Source organism: Elephas maximus, chromosome 22, assembly GCF_024166365.1.
Source record: "Elephas maximus indicus isolate mEleMax1 chromosome 22, mEleMax1 primary haplotype, whole genome shotgun sequence".
NCBI lineage: Eukaryota > Metazoa > Chordata > Mammalia > Proboscidea > Elephantidae > Elephas > Elephas maximus.
In genome coordinates, this window is record NC_064840.1 from 19,537,485 (window position 1) to 19,556,878 (window position 19,394).

The window sequence follows — 19,394 nt, forward strand, 5'->3', positions numbered from 1 at the left end:
TTGCACACCTTACAAGCTGTGTCAAAAGTTATACTTCTTGGGTTTTTTCGGATGTAAAATACGGGTAATGTTTAGGATAGTGTTAAGATTAAATGTGAATAATACGTGCGATGCACTTTGCAATGCACCAGGCACCTAAGCAAACAGTAAGTTAGGTGGCTGTTATGACTAAAAGCCTCGGTTTCCGTACTGGTGACGTCAAAGTTGGACCACATTTTATCAAAGGTCCTTCCTTGGAGACCTATTTCCTCTCTGACGACAGTAACAACTAATGGTAGCCTGGGCCTGACCCCCACTTTCGGGCGGGGGCCGCCCTCTCCACACTGGCAAATTCCAACCAGGACCCACAGTCCCGCCCGGGAGCGGGGCATCTGTACGGATGGACGGAGCCCAGGGCAAAACCTGGAAAATCAACAACCCGGAAGCGCCCCCCACAGTAAAAAAAAAAAACAGCGGTAGCCCTTCGCTAACACAGAAGGAAGGACGTGGTCCGCCGGTTATTGCTCTCCGGTGGAGGCTACTTCCGGCCCCATCCGGGCGCCTGTCCCCTCGGCCTACCCTCCCCCCAAGGAGCTGGGCGTGTTTGGTCGCGGGTTCCGCCGCCTCGGAGCGTTCAGAGCCCTGGGTCCGGCCGCGGCGGCGGGGGCGGTGGCGGCGGCGGCGGAGTCTCCGGCGCAGCGGCTATGCTGAGCCCCCGGGCCGAGGCGGCGATGACGGCGGCCGACAGGGCTCTCCAGCGCTTCCTGCGGGCCGGGGCGGTGCTCAGGTGAGCTGTGGGGGGCGGGGCGGCCGCGGAGACCCGGCCGGAGGCGGCCTTTTTACGCTTTGGTCGGGGCTCCCGGGGCCCGAGGGGTCACTCTGGAAGCTTCTACGGCCGGGAGGGGCGACGGGCCTCTCAGGGATTCCAGTGTTTTCGGCAACACCGTTTCTGTCTGCACTCTCCAATTCTGCCAGCGCCCCCCAGTTTTGTTAGTGCGTTCCCCCACCTGCTAGTGCCCCCCAGCCCTGTGGGGGTGCCCAGGATTGCGTAATCTCCCCCATCTTGTCAAGGCACCGAATTCTGTCAATGTTCATTGTTGTCTCAGTGCCTCCCAGGCCTGCCAGGGCCCCCCGAATTTTCTAGGAATACCTCGATCCTTCTGGGCCCCCCGATCATGCCAGTATGTGGACCCGCCAGGGTCCCCTTATCTTTGTGGGCTCTCCAATCTTTCCAGAAGTCCCACAGTCTTGTTTGTGCCCCTCGGTCAGCTAAGGCTCCCCAGTCTTGGCAGGATCCCTTATTCTTGCCAGGGCCCCAAAATCTTTCCAGGATTTCCCCAATCCTTCCACCTTGCCAGGGCCTCCCGATATTATCATACTTTCTCATCCTTCCAGGGTTTCCTCAGTCCTTACGGCTGTCCCCTCCCGCATCAAAACCTCATTTATCAGAACCTCATTCTGCCAGAGAACCCCAATTTTGTCTGGGCTCACAATCTTATCAGTGACTCCCTTTACTTGCAAGGATTTCTTAACCAACGTGGCCTCCTTAAACTGTTAAAAGGCTGCCCCAGTCCTGTTGAGATTCCCCCATTCCTGCCAGGCCTGCCAGTCTGGGTCCCCAGTTCCATCAGGATCACAACCCTGCCCGAGCTCCCATCTCCTTTTCTTATCCACTCTTCCACGTGCTCCAGGCTTCGGAGCTAAGCACTGCAGCCCCCGTACTGACCCTAATTGACTGAAACCTGTTCCTCAGATCAGCTTCTGTCCTCTCAAACTGGAGCACATCTAAAGAGCCATTATCCCAGGGCTGGAAGCAAGCCCTCAATGGCTATTCTGTTCAGTGTCCCCATTCCATAGATGGAATTTGGGCCTTGAGACGGCCTTGCCTGTGGTCTCACTACTGAACTGATAGCAGAGCCGGGAGGAGAAGCCAGATCTCACACCCAGGCCCCACTACCCTTCTTGACTTGCCATTTTGCAGAGGAATGAAGTTTCCAAAGTCTGTCATTTGCCCTGATTTTTTGTGCATGCCCTGCTAAACCAAACCAAAAAAACCAAACCCAGTGCCGTCGAGTCACTTCCAACTCATAGCGACCCTATAGAACAAAGTAGAACTGTCCCATAGAGTTTCCAAGGAGCGCCTGGTGGATTTGAACTGCCAAACCTTTGGTTAGCAGCCATAGCACTTAACCACTACGCCACCAGGCATGCCCTGCTAACCACCTGTTACCATTTGGTGTTAAGTCAGTTCTGACTTACGGTGACCGCATGTGTGTCAGAGTAGAACTGTGCTCCATAGGATTTTCAGTGGCTGATTTTTCAGAAATAGATTGCCAGGCCTTTCTCCTGAGGCACCTCCTGGTGGACTCGAACTCCAGCCTTTCAGTTAGCAGCCAAGCACATTAACCATTTGTACCACCCAGAGATTTAGGGCAGATCCTCTGTCCCGTCCCTTTGTTACTCTGTCCTTCAGTTGCCGTCATGAGCATTGTGGTTTTAAGCACAGCCTGGGGAGCCCATCTGGGATGGGTTCACATCCTGGCTGCCTGACTCACTGACCAGGTGGCCACATCCCTTTGTGTCCTCATCTATAAAAATGGGGATGAAAATAAAATCTGCCTCTGGGGTTGCTTTGAGAATGAGACGAGATTATCACAGTGCCTCAAAACCTGTTGCTGTTGAGCCGATTCTGACTCACGGTGACCCTGTCTGTGTCTGAGTAGAACTGGACCCCGTGTGATTTTCAATGGCTGTTATCTTACAAAGTAGATCGCCAGGCCTTTCTTCGGCAGCACCATTGGTTAGATTGAACCGCTAACCTTTTCAGTTAGTAGCTGAGCACAAACTGTTCGTGCCATCCAGGGACCTTATGCACTGAAATATTAGTGTTTGATTCAGGGACATGAAGAACACTTGTAAAGAGTTTTAGCATTTCTGATAGTCTTTTTTAACCTTCCCAGGCACTCTTGTGAATGTAAGTCAGCACAGTGATGCATTAAGAAACTTCTGAGGTTATACACCCACTCCTCACTTTTCGACATGGGTAGGTTCCAAAGACCAGGTTGTCATGTGAAAATCAGCATTGTGCAAAAATGGAGAATGACTACATCAGATCACAAAACAGAGGATGACTACGTCATTACATAGCTGTCAGTCCCCCCAGTCTGGGTCCCCAGTTTTATCAGGATCTCCCAGTCCTGCCAGAGCTCCCATCTCCTTTTCTTATCTACCCTCCACATAACAGTCAAACCGCTGAGAATCATGGCCCAGCCAAGTTGACACATAACCTTCACCATCACAGCTAGCGTTACTCTCTCCTTGCACTTGGCGTTCGTTAGTGCCAGACCTACGTCATTAATGTGCAAAATAATTGGATAGTAGATTTTTTTACTATTATAAGTGCGAAATGTCAGATAAGGAGATAGGTGATAAGTGAGGAGTAGGTGTAATACTTAATAGTAGTGGCTACATTTAGTAAGCTTTTACTATATGACCTATACGTCGTTGTTGTTCGTTGCCATTGAGTTGATTCTCACTCAGAGTGACCCCATGTGTGCCGAGTAGAACAGTGTTCCATAGGGTTTTTAAGGCTGTGACCTTTTGGAAGCAGATTGCCAGGCTGTCTTCTGAGGCACCTCTGGGTGGGTTTGAATCACCTGCCTTTTGGCTACTAGTCGAGCGCTTAACTGTTTGCATCACCCAGGGGCTTCTGCCCTATGCATTTGTTGTTGTTGTTGTTAGGTGCCGTCGAGTCGGATCCGACTCATAGCAGCCCTACGCACAACAGAACGAAACACTGCCTGGTCCTGAGCCATCCTTACAGCTGTTGTTATGCTTGAGCACATTGTTGCAGCCACTGTGTCAATCCACCTCGTTGAGGGTCTTCCTTTTTTCCGCTGACCCTGTACTCTGCCAAGCATGATGTGCTTTTCCGGGGACTGATCCCTCCTGACGTGTCCAAGGTATGTAAGACGCAGTCTTGCCATCCTTGCTTTTAAGGAGCATTCTGGTTGTACTTCTTCTAAGACAGATTTGTTTGTTCTTTTGGCAGTCCATGGTATATTCAATATCCTTGGCCAACACCACAATTCAAAGGCGTCAATTCTTCGGTCTTCCTTATTCAGTGTCCAGCTTTCACATGCATGTGATGCGACTGAAAATACCATGGCTTGAGTCAGGCGCACCTTAGTCTTCAAGGTGACATCTTTGCTCTTCAACACTTTAAACAGGTCCTTTGCAGCAGATTTACCCACTGTAATGATTGATTTCTTGACTGTTGTTGATCCAAGTAAAATTAAATCCTTGACAACTTCAATCTTTTCTCCGTTTATCATGATAGTGCTCATTGGTCCAGTTGTGAGGATTTTTGTTTTCTTTGTGTTGAAGTGCAATCCATACTGAAGGCTGTGGTCTTTGATCTTCATTAGTAAGTGCTTCAAGTCCTCTTCACTTTCAGCAGGCGAGGTTGTGTCATCTGCATAACGTAGGTTGTTAATGAGTCTTCCTCCAATCCTGATGCCCCGTTCTTCTTCATATAGTCCAGCTTCTCGGATTATTTGCCCAGCATACAGATTGAATAGGTATGGTGAAAGAATACAACCCTGACGCACACCTTTTCTGACTTTAAACCAATCAGTACCCCCTTGTTCTGTCCGAACAACTGCCTCTTGGTCTATGTAAAGGTTCCTCATGAGCACAATTAAGCGTTCTGGAATTCCCATTCTGTGCAATGTTATCCATAGTTTGTTATGATCCACACAGTTGAATGCCTTTGCATAGTCAATAAAACACAGATAGAAATCCTTCTGGTATTCTCTGCATTCAGCCAGGATCCATCTGACATCAGCAATGATATCCCTGGTTCCACGTCCTCTTCTGAAACCGGCCTGAATTTCTGGCAGTTCCCTGTCGATATACTGCTGCAGCCGTTTTTGAATGATCTTCAGCAAAATTTTGCTTGCATGTGATATTAATGATATCGTTCTATAATTTCCACATTCAGTTGGATTACCTTTCTTGAGCATTAACACTTATTAAATCCTCACAACACCCTATGAGGTGGGTCTCATGGTTATTTCCTTTGTATAGATGAGGAAGCCACGGTTTAGAAAGTGAAATGATGTCCTAGGAAGAAGCAAAGCAAGGATTTGAACCTGATTCATGTGATTCCACTTTCTTAATCAAGCTCTGTGTACATTCTGTTGATTCTCTCTTGGAAGAACAAAGGTTTGAAGTTCATTTATGAGCCATGACACTAGGAAAATGCTGGTTGTTGTAAGACCAAGTCACTGTTACTGCCAGTAAGTGTTCACTGAGTTAATGTTTACTGAGCTGAGATCAATACAAGATTGAAATTATCTAAATGTTGGGTAAGACTGTCACACGCATACATACATATGTATCAGACTGGTGTACAGATGTATGTTACACTTAGATACATATATGATTTGCCTTGTTCAGTGGCAATAACAACTTTGTATAAAAAGAGTGTTTTAAATTGCTGGTGAAATACCTTAATTTGTAGGAAGAGAATAACTTCAGTGTCCAAGTCTAGCCTGAAATTAAGAAATCTTTGATTTTATAAATATTTAGGACATCTTTTATACTATTTTATGGTCCCCTGCCCATTTAAAAGTCTAAAAGAGAAATCCATTTCTCTATCCTTTGGCAAGTGTTCAATCATTCAGTAAATATTGCTTAGAACCTACTATGTGGCAGGTACAATCTAGACACTGGTGATATGTCAGTGAGTAAAACAAAGTTCCCTGCTGTTGGGGACTTTACATTCTAGTTATGGGAGAGAGACAACAAACGCAGTGAATAAGTGAATTTTATGACAGAAGGTGCTAAGTGCTCTGGTAAAAGTAGACCCAGGTAAAAGGAACCAAGAGTGGAGGTCCAGACAGTGTGCTCGGGGTTGTCGTTGTTGTGTGCCGCCCAGCCGGTTCCGACTCATAGCGACCCTGTAGGACAGAGTGGAACTGCCCTATAGAGCTTGCTAGGCTGTAATCTTTATCTGAGCGGATCGCCAGGTCTTCTTCCTGCAGGGTCCCTGGCGGGTTCAAACCACAGAGCTTTCAGTTAGCAGTGCCACGAGGGCTTCTTGTGTTCGACTTAGGCCTCCTTGAGAAGTGAAGGAAGCGAGGGAGTGAGCCAAGCAGAGATCTGGGGAAGAGCACCCCAGGCAGAGGGGTGGCCAGTGTAAAGACCCCAGGGCAAGAGCCTGTTTGTTGTGGCGGCCAGTGGGGTTGCAGCAGTGGAGTGAGAAGCTTTTCTCTGGGTGAGATGCGGCTGTTGGAGGGTTGTGCTCCGACTTAGGTTTTAAATTCTACACCGGTGGTGTAGTGATTAAGAGTTTGGCTGCTAACCAAAAGGTCGGCAGTTCGAATCTACCAGGGGGTCCTTGGAAATCCCGTAGGGCAGTTCTACTCTGTCCTGTAGGGTTGCTATGACTCGGAATCAACTTGATGGCAGTGGGCTTGGTTTTTTTTGGTTTAACCATGCTGATATTCAAGACATATCCTATTACTTATTATTACTTGACCTTGAAAGTTAGGTATTTGGTGAGTGGTGGGCTATTTTGACTAAATGTCATTTCTGCGTACCTATGTGTGTATATATTATATATATATATGTGTGTGTGTGTGTGTATACCTATGTGTGTATGTATAAAGTGCCTGAGCGACACAAATGGTTTGCGCTCGACTGCGAATCTAAAGGTTGGTGGTTCAAACCCACCCAGCAGCACCATGAAAGGAAAGGCCTGGTGATCTGCTTCCATGAAGATTGTTGTTGTTGTGTGCTGTCGAGTCGATTATGACTCAGAGTGACCCTATAGGACAGAGTAGAACTGTCCATAGGGTTTCAAAGGCTGTAATCTTTACAGATGGAAACCCTGGTGGTGTAGTGGCTAAGAACTACGGCTGCTAAACGAAAAGGTTGGCAGTTCCAGTCCACCAGACGCTCCTTGGAAACCCTATGGGGCAGTTCTACTCTGTCCTCTAGGGTCGCTATGAGTCAAAATCAACTCAATGGCAACAGGTTTGTTTTTTTTTTTTGTTTTTTTTTTGGTTAACCTTTATAGAAGCGGACTGCCATGTCTTTCTCCTGTGGAGCTGCTGGTGGGTCTGAACCACTGACGTTTTGGTTAGCAGCTGCGTGCTTAACCACTGCACCACCAGGGCTCCTTCCATAAAGATTACAGCTGAGAAAACCCAATGAAGCAGTTCTACTCTGTAACACATGGGGTCACCAAGAGTCGGAATCAGCTTGACAGCATGCAACAACATGTGTTTATATCTGTGTATTGTATTTGTGATGGGGGAAGACAGTAAATTTATTTTCTTTTTTAGATACAAAGTCATGAAGAACTGGGGAGTTATTGGTGGTATTGCCGCTGCGCTTGCAGCAGGAATATATGTTATTTGGGGGCCCATTACAGAAAGAAAGAAGCGTAGAAAAGGTAAGAATTAGGCCATTACCTTGTCTTCTGTAGCCTGGACTCCAACCCCTATTACCGCCTGATCCAAAAACAATACGAAAAGGGAGCAGTTCATTTATTGTTCTCTTGTATCCTTAAACCGAGGATCTCAGTTTTTGAAACAGTGCTTTCTTTAACCAGAGATTAATTTCAATGACTCATTATCCTGCACCCCGTAGTAAAAGATTTCTGTGCTACCCCCCCGACACCTGGAGCTTCGAGCGTGCTCTTGAATGAAAAATTTCAAGTGCTTCGTTGTCTAAGTGTTCTCTTTAATATGGCAATTATATTTTTCAGTAGCACAACTGAATAATTATGTGATGCATTTGTGGTTTCGCCAACTAGCTGTTTATCGTTATATGCTATCGAGTCGGTTTTTGACTCAGTTCGACCGCAGGTGACAGAGTAGAATTGCCCCGTGGGGTTTTCTAGGCTGTAATCTTTATGGAAGCAGATGGCCAGGTCTTTCTCCCTTGGAGCCGCTGGGTGGGTTCAAACCACCAACCTTTCGGTTAGCAGCTGAGCTCTTAGCCATTGTGCCACACCAGGGCTCTCTGGCTAGCTGCTAGTCACTAGTAAAAGTTTCAAATACTTTTCATTAATCGAAAATTCTGTTTCCCTGTTTTAAAAAATGGTCCCCTTTGAAATAAATGTTGCTATACTTAGGTTGATTAAAATTCAGCAAAAAAAGAAAAAAAAAGGGATCGAGAAGCAAGCGTGGCAAAATGTTGATCATTGTTAAATCTAGGGATGGTTACAGTTGGATTTCTTACGTGATTCTCTCCTTCTGTGCATGTTTTTCATAACTTTCATGATAAAAAGGTGTTTAAAGAAATTTCATCAAAAAGGGAAGCATGTCAGATCTTGCTGAAAGACTGATGAGAACTGTTATCTATAGTGGTGTCTTCCCACCGACTGTAAGATAGAAACAGTCATTGTTCTGGGAGGGCCACAACAGAACAATTGTTTTCTTCTGTTCTGAGAGCCTGTGCTTTCTTATTAGAGAGAGAGCAAGAGAGAATGAAGAGAGAGGAGAGATGGTTACTAAGTGTCTTTGTACATCCAGCATGTACCAGGCTGTGCCAGACACCACCACGGGTTTAAAAAGCAACAGTGGGGACCCTTCTGTTGCATACAGTCTCCTCAAGGAGGCAGTACTAGGGCCAGGCCTCAGCAAAGGCAGAGCCCTTGACCCCCAGATCCCTGGATTAAAGGACCCTCCTAGACTGGAAGTCCAAATTCAAGGCCACCTTGCAGAAACTCTGGCTTCTGAAGAGAGTTGGCCCGATAGTGATGTGCTTTTCTTTTCCCCCCTCACTTTTTTCCAGGGCTCGTTCCTGGCCTTCTCAACTTAGGGAACACGTGCTTCATGAACTCCCTGCTGCAAGGCTTGTCTGCTTGCCCCACTTTCATCAAGTGGCTGGAAGAGTTTACAAGCCAGTACACCCGGGATCCGAAGGAGCCGCCGCCACACCAGTACTTATCCTTAACACTGTTGCATCTCCTGAAAGGTATCCAGTTGGGAATTCAAAGGGAATGGTGTGAATTTTCAAAGAAGCCCAAATGGCAGACAAAGGGTTAACCGCCTTAGTGTCAGAAAAGACCATACAGATCTTTATGGACAAAAACAGGAAGAGCCCAGTAGATACAGATAGGCTTTGTTTGTTTGTTTTAATCAAAGATGTAACCATGCGTTTTTAAAAGTTACTAGTTTTAGTGACAGCTTTTTAGGGAAGGAAAAAAACCAACTGCCACATGAACAATTTGATTGCAAGAAGAGCTCTTATTTCAAAAACATTAAAGAAAAAAAAAAGTGAGTCTAGGAAATGAGGTAATTTCACAAAAGAAGCAATACAAATCTCTAACACTCAAATGTTTGACATGATCATCATCAGAGAAATATAAGTTAAACAGTGAGGTAGGTACCGTGGGAACCGTGGTGGCGCAGTGGTTAAGAATTCAGCAGCTAACCAAAAGGTCGGCAGTATGAATCCACGAGCCGCTCCTTGGAATCCCTGTGGGGCAGTTCTACCCTGTCCTGTAGGGTGGCTGTGAGTTGGAATCTACTCGACTGCGACAGGTTTGATTTGGTTTTGGAGGTACCATGTTTTACCTGTTAGGCAAGATTAAAAAACAAATCCAGAACCCTGGCTACATAGCAGTAGCTTGCAGAATGCTCAGTACCGTTTTGTAACCGAACTCGGCTTCTTGTCCTGTCGTATTAGCTGATCAAAATAAGACAACCACCACACCACCAGTAGCAAGGGAAACAGAAAGTGGAAATTTACTGTTTGGCAAACAAGGAGCAACGTGGGGCCTAGCAGCTGAAAAAGCATGGACACCCTGCCCCAAGGGAGCTGGGAACTGTTCTGTCCCCAGGGGGCAGAGGTTGGTGCCCAAAATCCAAAACCTCGATCCCTCCTATGCCCGTATTTGGAGATCCAGGTGCTGAGTCATGTTGCGAAAAGAAGGGCCCTCTTGCCTCACAAATGGCCTTGGGCACCGTGGTTTGCTGGAAAATATTTTCCTCTTTAGAGACGTTCAAGCCCGAGGTTCAGGGCCAAGGCGCCTCAGGTCCTGCACATGCGCCAAGATCCTGGTTTGCACGTGCTAAATTCAAACCATGGTTAGGGTGCAGTTGGGCCAAACTGAGGTTAGAAACCAGGGCTTGGCCAGCTGCGAGGGGCGTACTGCAGCAGAGCAGGGAAGGCCTTGGCGGCGACTTCAGTTTGACACATTAATTCCATGTCAGTGGAAATAGTTAGAAATGTGGACTATGAAAGCAGCCTGGAAAGTGGAGTTTGAAAAAAAAAAACGAGTTTGGGAACGGCTGACCACTGTCTCCAGCTTGGAGAGTCACACTGTATATTGGTTTGGTAAGGGTTTTAAAAAGTCGCTTATCTTACTTTTTTATTATGATTTATTTTATTTTGTTGTTGTTGAGAACACACACAGCAGAACACACACCAAGTCAACCTAACTTTATTTTTAAGCTGTTTTCACAGTAGAATTAGTCTTTTTGATTTCATAATGACTCTTAACCACCCAAAGACGTTTCACAGAACACAATTTGGGAAATGCTAATGAATGCACAAATATCTCCAACACCTAGTTATAAAAAAAAAAAGTTTTTTTTAGTTGTAAGGGGGGTTAATGAATGTAGTTATCTTATAGTAGAATGATTAAACATAAATTTCTTTATAAATCAAGAAATTATATAATCTCATTCCGTGTTTTTTTCATAATGAAATACCATAGTACATAGCCAGTAAGAATCACGTTCATGAAGTATTTTTTAAATTTGGGAAAGGGCATAGGCTATATTGCGTTAAAAAGCGCGGGATACGAAATGCATAATTTGACTTCACAGCAGGCACTTCAGGAGATAAAAGCCTGGACAGAACCAAGGCCCGAACACTAGCAGTGGCCGTTCTGGGGTTGTGCAAAAAAATACTTCTCTGAATTTGCAAAACTTTCAGCCATAAGCATATATTACTCTCAGAGTCAGGAAAAAAACGGATTAAAAAAACCCACCTAAATAATTGCTTCACTATGTTCCTGTGGGATCTCTGCTTGACCCTGAGAAATCTTTATGGAGCAAGCGGTCTTCTATTTAAGAGGCGATGTGAAAGTAATTTCTTTTACTATCCTGTTGAAAAAAGTATACCATTCCAAAGACTCTGAGGAGATGCTCTAAAGCAGGCTGAGTCACCGTCTTAGTCGTGACCGCATCCCTTCCGTCTTATTTTTCACGTGTGTGACCCAGGGCTGGGAACGGGAGCCATCCGGGGCAACTGCACTGAAATACGTCCGCCCTTCTCTGCTGCTGCTCCTGTTTTTTAGCCTTGCTGGTAACTTTTTTTTTTTTAATTGTTGTAAAAATATATATGATACAGCTTTCGTCAGTTTAACATTTTTCACATGTACAATTCAGTGACCAAATTCCATGAATCGTGTTGTGCCACCATCAGCAGTATCCATTGCCAGATTTCCCATCACCGTAGACAGAAGCTCAGTGCTTCCTAAACAATGTCTCCCTCTTTCCCCGCCCCCTGCCCCTGATAAACCACTAATAGAGCTTCCTCCGTGTCTTTCATTTTGTTTTTTTAGAAGGCATTTTTAAGTACACAAAATGCATGAATACATTTCCTTGTAAAAACTTAAAACATTACAGGTAAGGCTAAAGTCTGCTCTATCACTTCCCCGATCCTGTTCCTGTCCTTCCTTCCCAAAAGTAAGATCTGAGTGTATCCTTCTTGACCGTTTCTGTGCATTTAAATATGTTTCTGTGTACGCATAACCAAAACCCAAACCCATTGCCATCAAGTCAATTCTGACCCATAGCAACCTATAGGACAGAGTAGAACTGCCCCATAGGGTTTCCAAGGAGCAGCTGGTGCATTCGAACTGCCAACCTTTTGGTTAACAGCCGAGCTCTTAACCACCGTGCCCCCTGGAAATTATATAACAATTGTTCTGTTTCCTCATAACTGGGTAACAATATACAGTGAAGAAACGTCCATTCTATACATGGAACTCCATCTCATTCACTTTTATAGCCACACAGAATCCACGATAGAGAGACCTCACAGTGTATTTACCCGTATGCTCTCAGTTTCCGGTCACAATAGACAAGGGACAGCTAGCATCCTTGTATATGCCATCTCACCCACATATGCATCTGTTTCCCTAGGGTGTCGTTAGCTGCCATAGTGTCAGCCCCCTGACTCTTGGTGACTCCATGCACAGAAGAATGAAATGCTGCCCAGTCCTGCACCATCCCCATGATCAGCTGTGGATCAGACCCTTGTGGTCCACAGGATTTTCACTGGCTGCTTTTCACAAGTAGATTGCCAGGCCTTTCTTCCTAATCTGCCTTTGGAAGTTCCATGAAACCTGTTTAGCGGCATAACACATGCAGTCAGCCACTGACAGATGGGTAGTAGTTGTGCCTGAGGTGCACTGGCTAGGAATTGAACGTGGGTCTCCCATGTGGAAGGCGAGAATTCTACCACTGAACCACCGATGTCACTTCTTTAGGATAGATTCTGAGACAAATTGCTGGACTGTAGGTGTGATGGTTAAGGTTGTGTGTCAGCTTGGCTAGGCCATGATTCTCGGTGGTTTGGCAGTTTATGATGTACTTTGGTAGCTATATGATAATGTAATCACCTCTCTGATGAGATCTGTTATGAGCAGCCAATCAGCTGAAAGAGTTTCCTTGAGTGTGTGGGCTGCATCCAATATAGGTAGACTTTTCTGGCAAAGCTCGTTGGCTCTTACTCACTCTGTATCCTGCAGCTGGCTGCTGCTTGTTCGACCTCCCTTCTTGGAACTTGAGCTAGCAGTTTACCTTTTGATCTTTGGTTTTGTCAGTCTCTGCAGGAGCATGTGAGCCAGAGGCCTGCTCTCTGACCTGCCAATCTTGGGTTCACCAGCCCATGCAGCTTCGTGAGCCAGGAAAAGCTTCCAGCCTGACCCATGGACTTGGAACTTTCCTGCCATGACAACTGCATGAGCCATTTCCTTGATATAAATCTTTATATATATATGTATGTATTTATATGTTTCACTGGTTCTGCTTTTCCAGGGAATCCAGACCCTTAGGATTTTGGAGCAAAGTCCTCTGCAGATAACTACTCTTCTTTTGAGAAACAGCTTTTGGCTTGTTACTGGGCCTTAGTAGACACTGAATGCTTAACCATGGGCCACCAAGTCACCGTGCACCCTGAGCAGCTCATCGTGAACTGGGTGTTGTCTGATCTGCAGAGTCATAACGTCGGACTTGCACAGCAGCATTCCATCATTAAATGGAAGTAGTATATACAAGATTAGGATAGATTCTGAAAAAAATTGCTGAACCGTAGGCATGAGCAGGACCTGAAGGCACAAGTAAGTTGCATGAGGAAGTTGCCCAAATGCCTCTACACCTGTCTCATCTTCCATCTCCCAGTCCGCACCTGTGGCCTCATAGGGAGTTCCATATGATCAGCTGACTGAAGAAGAGAAAACACGTGCCTGGTTTACAGATGGTTCTGTATGATATGCAGGCACTACTAGAAAGTGGACAGCGGCAGTACTACAGCCTCTTTCTGGGACCTCCCTGAATGACAGTGGTGAAGGAAAATCCTCCCAGTGGGCAGGATGTTGAGCAGTACACCTGGTGGTTCAGTTTGCTTGGAAGGAAGAAATGGCCAGATGTGCAATTATATGCTGATTCGTGGGCTATGGCCACTGGTGCAGCTGGATGGCCAGGGACTTAGAAAGAACATGGTTGTAAAATTGGTGACAAGGAGGTATGAGGAAGAGGTATATGGATAGACCTCTCTGAATGGGCCAAGGAAGTGGAGATATTTGTGTCTCATGTGAATGCTATTTGTGTCTCATGTGAGTGCTCGCCAGAGGGTGACCTTGGCAGAGGAGGATTTTAACAATCAAGTGGGTAGGATGACGCGTTATGTGGAAACCAGTCATCTTTCCCCGGCCACTCCCATCATTGCCCAGGGGACTCATGAACAAAGTAGCCATGGTGGCAGGGATGGAGATTATGCATTGGCTCAGCAACATGGAGTTCCACCCACCGAGGCTGACTTGGCTACAGCCACTGCTGAGTGCCCAATCTACCAGCAGCAGAGACCAGCACTGAGTCCCCGATACGGAACCATTCCCCAAGGTGGAACCATTCCTCGAGGTGATCAGCCAGCAACCTGGGGGCAGGTTGATGACACTGGACCGCTTCCATTGTGGAAAGGGCAGCATTTTGTTTTTCCTGGAGTAGATAACTTACTCTGGATATGGATTTGCCTTCGCTGCATACAGTGCTTTTGCCAAAACTACCATCCGTGGACTTAAAAGAATGCCTTATCCACCATCGTGGTATCCCGTACAGCATCACCTCGGATCAAGGGACTCAATTCACAGCAAATGAAATACGACAGTGGGCCCATCCTCATGGAATTCACTGGTTTTACCATGTTCTCCATCCTGATGCAGCTGGCTGGGTAGAACAGGGGAATGGCCTTCTAAAGACATAATTACAGTGCTAGCTAGCTGGTAATACTTGCAGAGTTGGGGCAGTGTTCTCCAGGAGGCTGTATATGCTCTAAACCAGCATCCAGTGTATGGTGCCATTTCTCCCATAGCCAGGATTCATGGTTTCAGGAATCAAGGGGTGGAAATGGGAGTGACATCACTCACTATCTTCCCTAGTGACCTACTCGCAAAATTTTTGCTTCCTGTTCCCATGGCCCTATGCTCTGCAGATTTAGAGTTCTTAGTTCCAAAGGGAAAAATGCTCCCACCAGGAGACACAACACTGATTTCATTGAACTGGAAGTTAAGGATGCCACCTGTCCACTTACGGCTCCTCATGCCTTTAGATTGACAGGCAAAGAAGGGAGTTACTGTATTGGCTGGTGTAATTGATTCTCATTACCAAGAGGAATTTGGATTGGTATTACATAACGGAGGTAAAGAAGAATATGTCTGGAATACATTTCTTACTGTTACCATGCCCTGTGATTAAAGTCAATGGAAAACTACAGCAACCCAATTCCAGCATGACTACTAATGGCCCAGACCCTTCACGGATGAGGGTTTGGGTCACCCTACCAGGCAAAGAATCACAACCAGCTGAGGTGCTTCCTGAGGGTAAAGGGAATACAGAGTGGCTGGTGGAAGAAGGTAGTTCTAAATAGCAGATGCAACCACGTGAGCAGTTGCAGAAACAAGGACTGTAATTGTTATGAGTGTTTCTTCCTTGTATGTGTGCATCAGATTTTTTTGTTTTCTTCACTTATAAAATACAAGGTGTAAACAGGGCTAGTGCATTTTCGGTTGTACACGTGTTAGTCATATCATGTTAGATGTGAGTATGACTTCAGAATGTTCTTTATTTAGAGATGTGTACAGGTGCCAAGTTGACAAGGGGTGGACTGTGATGGTAAGGTTGTGTGTCAAGTTGGCTGGGCCATGATACTCAGTGGTTTGGCAGTTATGATATAGTTTGGCAGCTATGCAATGATGTGACCACCTCCATAATGAGATCTTATATGTTGTAATCACCTCCATGATGAGCAGCCAGTCAGTCGAAAGTGAATTTCCTTGGGGGTGTGGCCTGCATCCAATATAGGTGGACTTTTTGGCAAAGCTTGTTGGCCCTTCCTTGCTCTGGATCCTGCAGCTGGCTCCTGTTCATTTGATCTCTGATTCTTGGGACTTGAGCTAGCAGCTTACCTGCTGATCTTGGGATTTGCTCACAGGAGCCTGTGAGCCAGAGACCTGCTGTCTGACTTGCTGATCTTGGGTTCACCAGCCTCTACAGCTACATGAGTCAGGAGAAGCCTCCAGCCTGACCCACAGACTTGGGACTTGCCAGCCTCTACAACCGCGTGAGCCATCTCCTTGATATAAATTTCTCTGTATATGTATTTTTACACTTCACTGGTTTTGTTTGTCTAGAGAACCCAGCCTAAGATAGTAGGATAAGAAAATATTGGTAGATGTTGTCAAATTGCCCCCCCGCCAACATTTTAGGCAAAATTGGGTTAAAGGGAACATTCAGATCGTCCTTGTCAAGGAAAGAGGTAATAGAAGGGATGTGTGGAAGGCAGAGTGAAGATAAGTCCCTTTCCCAGCTCTGCTCCCTTTGTTCTGATTCAGGGTGTGCACCCAGTGATATGGTGAGCTGCGGGACTTCACTTGCTTCCCCACAAGTCAGGACCCAGAGTTACCGACTAGGCTCAGATGGGGGTGAGCATGGGGAATCAGTGTTCACAATCTCCAGAGTCAGAGCCTGAAGCATTTTAAGGAATCTTTCAGATCCATTGACTACAAATCAAAGAGAAGAAACAGACTGACCTAGTTTACCTTGTTAGTCATTGAGCTCCCAGAAACTGCACGAGATGGCAGTCCCTGTGTTTTTGTCTCCCACACTTTAGTGGTACTGGCCCATTTTAATACCCTCTGGGAAGTAGGATGGTCAAGATCGGGAGTCAGCAAACTCTGGCCCACAGGCCAAATCTGGCCCACCACCTGTTTTGTCAGTAAAGTTTTATTGGAACACAGCCACACCCACTCGTTTAGGTATTGTCTATGGCTGCTTTTGAATTGCAACAGCAGAGCCGAGTAGTTGCAGCAGAGGCTACATAGCCCGGAAAATATAGAATATTTCCTATCTTGCCCTTTACAGAACAGGTTTGCTGACCTTGATCTAGATATTTATCATATAAATCCATAAACCCATCAAACTTGTTATTTTTGTTTATTAGACTTGATTCTAGTTACAACAGAAAACTAAACCACTCAGCAGACCCTTTCAGGCCACCACATGTAGCTTGATGCTTTGGTGTGATAATCAGAAACTCTAATGCAAACAAATACAAGCTCAGGTTTTATGAGCATGGGAAAAATACTGTGCAGATGAGCTAAGCACTCAGTGTGAGGTTAGACTAGATGAATGTTTAAGCACCCTCCCAACCCTGAGAGTTGTGGTTGAAAATCATTTTACTCCATATAAGAATCTTCCAACAAGAACTAATTTAGGTGAAGGGAAGAACAACACAGAATACAGGAGAGGTCAGCACAACTGCACTAAACCAAAAGCAAAGAAGTTTCCTGAATAAACTGAATGCTTTGAAGGCCAGCGTAGCAGGGGCAGGGGTTTGGGGACCATGGTTTCAGGGGACATCTAAGTCAGTTGGCATAATAAAATCTATTAAGAAAATACTCTGCATCCCATTTTGGAGAGTGGCATCTGGGGTCTTAAACGCTAGCAAGCAGCCATCTAAGATGCATCAATTGATCTCAACCCACATGGAGCAAAGGAGAATGAAAAACACCAAAGACACAAGGTAAGTATGAGCCCAAGAGTCAGAATGGGCCACATAAATCAGAGACTACCTCAGCCTGAGACCAGAAGAACTAGATGGTGCCCGGCTACAACTGATGACTGCCATGACAGGGAACACAACAGAGAATCCTTGAAGGAGCAGGAGAGCAGTGGGATGCAGACCTCAAATTCTCATAAGAAGACCAGACTTAATGGTCTGAATGAGACTAGAAGGGCTCTGGAGGTCATGGTCACCAGACCTGTTAGCCCAAGGCAGGAACCATTCCCACAGCCAACTCTTCATACAGGGATTGGACTGGACTATAAAACAAAAACTGATACTTGTGAGGAGTGAGCTTCTTGGATAAGGTGGACACATGAGCCTGTGCTGCTCCTGTGGGGAGGGGAGATGAGAGGGCAGAGGGGGACAGAAACTGGCTGAATAGACATGGAAATACAGGGTGGAGAGGAGTGTGCTGTCTCATTAAGGGGAGAGCAACTAGCAGTATATAGCAAAGTGGATATAAGGTTTTATATGAGAGACAGACTTGATCTGTAAACTTTAACTTAAAGCACAATAAAAATTAAAAAAAAAAAACTTGCAGCAGTAAATTTATATTGATGACGTATGTTCAAGAATCAGAAAATCAGTTACTTCATTTAAATACTGCAGCCTAAATAATATTCATTCAACCAACATCAAGTGCCTAATAGTGATGTGTGAGTTTCTTAGGCATTGATTGGGTAAGGCTGCAAAGAGGAGTGATGAAAGAAATGTAATTACAAGGTGAATTTTACGATTCTTAACACATTTTTAGTTAACTTTGCTATGTGGTGCTGTGCAGGTTTTCTGCTTACACTGTTACGGTGATGAATTTAATAACCATGGTACCTTGTTTTGTTTCCAGCTTTGTCCTGCCAGGAAGTTACTGATGACGAAGTTCTGGATGCCAGCTGCTTGTTGGATGTCTTACGAATGTACAGATGGCAGATCTCTTCATTTGAAGAACAGGTGAACACAACACTCTGAACATGTTTAGCTTGGAGGACCCTTTGCACTAGTGATTGGGGGTGAGAAGGGGGCGAGCTTGCAATGAAGGCTGAAAAGCAGCTGCATTGCTGCATCATGAAGGACCAGCACTGGTAGTGACCTTGCCATTGACTGGGGCTCAGTGTCCATTTCTGTGGCATTTGATGTCACCATGTTGTTCTGGGCCCAGAACACTAACTTCGTTCCTGCTCTCACGGTCAGAGGGTACATGCAGTTCTTTTTCACCCGATGGATGGAAGGTGAAGCAGCCCTGGTGGCACAGTGGTTAAAGTGCTCAGCTGCTAACCAAAAGGTCGGCAGTTAGAACCCACCATCTGCTCCATGGGAGAAAGATGTGGCAGTCTGCTTCCATAAAGATTGCAACCTTGGAGACCCTACGGGGGCAGTTCTGCTGTGTCCTACAGGGTCACTGTGAGTCGGAATCGACTCAATGGCAACGGGTTGGATGGAAGGTTCACAGGATAGGCCATACCCAGCTGTGAGAGAACACAAATTATTTTAGTTCTTGAATGACTTTGCACTTCAGTGGATGGTAGGGACCCCTGGGTCCTTTAGAGAGTGGCAGGTGGCATCACCCTGGAGGCTCAGAGGCTCAGGTAAGACCCTTTGCTTGACCATATCCTTATTTTTTAAAAATTAGTGCCTCAGAGGCTAGCTAGCAGTGGCCCTAAACTCATAGTAGAAGTCAAAGGTAACCCCAGGGCCTTGTTCCAGCCACTCCCAGCCCCTTTCCACATCCAGAGCTTCACTGTCTAAATGGAACTTTGCCACCTTGCTTCTCCCCAGGCCACTGTTACAACCACAAGTCTGAGGCAGAGGCTGGGAGAGTGAAGTTCTGGGAACAAAAATATTTGGCTTCCAGTGGTATACCGTTACAGTCTTCCAGCCACATTTCCAAGATGGCGCCATCCAGCTAGCATTGGCATATTCTGCCTCCGCCTTGTAGACATTGGAGTAGAGAAGTCGGAGGCAGCCTGTTGGGCCTCCCAAAACTGTGAGGCTGAAAGAAGTCAGAAGCATTTTAAAAACACTGAAAAGTGAGATCTGGAAATCTT

The 19,394-nt window shown here is 45.9% G+C and overlaps 1 protein-coding gene across 4 annotated transcripts in view; it reads left to right on the forward strand.

The window, feature by feature from the left end:
• The first annotated feature begins 517 nt into the window (after window positions 1-517).
• Window positions 518-19,394, forward strand: part of USP30 (ubiquitin specific peptidase 30) — a 33,813-nt gene continuing 14,936 nt past the window's right edge. For 3 of the 4 annotated variants that reach the window (XM_049865851.1, XM_049865850.1, XM_049865849.1), the window contains exons 1-4: window positions 518-766; window positions 7,332-7,441; window positions 8,788-8,970; window positions 18,197-18,300. In XM_049865851.1, coding sequence (XP_049721808.1) covers window positions 684-766; window positions 7,332-7,441; window positions 8,788-8,970; window positions 18,197-18,300 — 480 coding nt within the window. In that variant the 5' untranslated portion in view covers window positions 518-683. The remainder of the gene's footprint in view (window positions 767-7,331; window positions 7,442-8,787; window positions 8,971-18,196; window positions 18,301-19,394) is intronic. The other variant, XM_049865852.1, reaches the window with a different exon arrangement.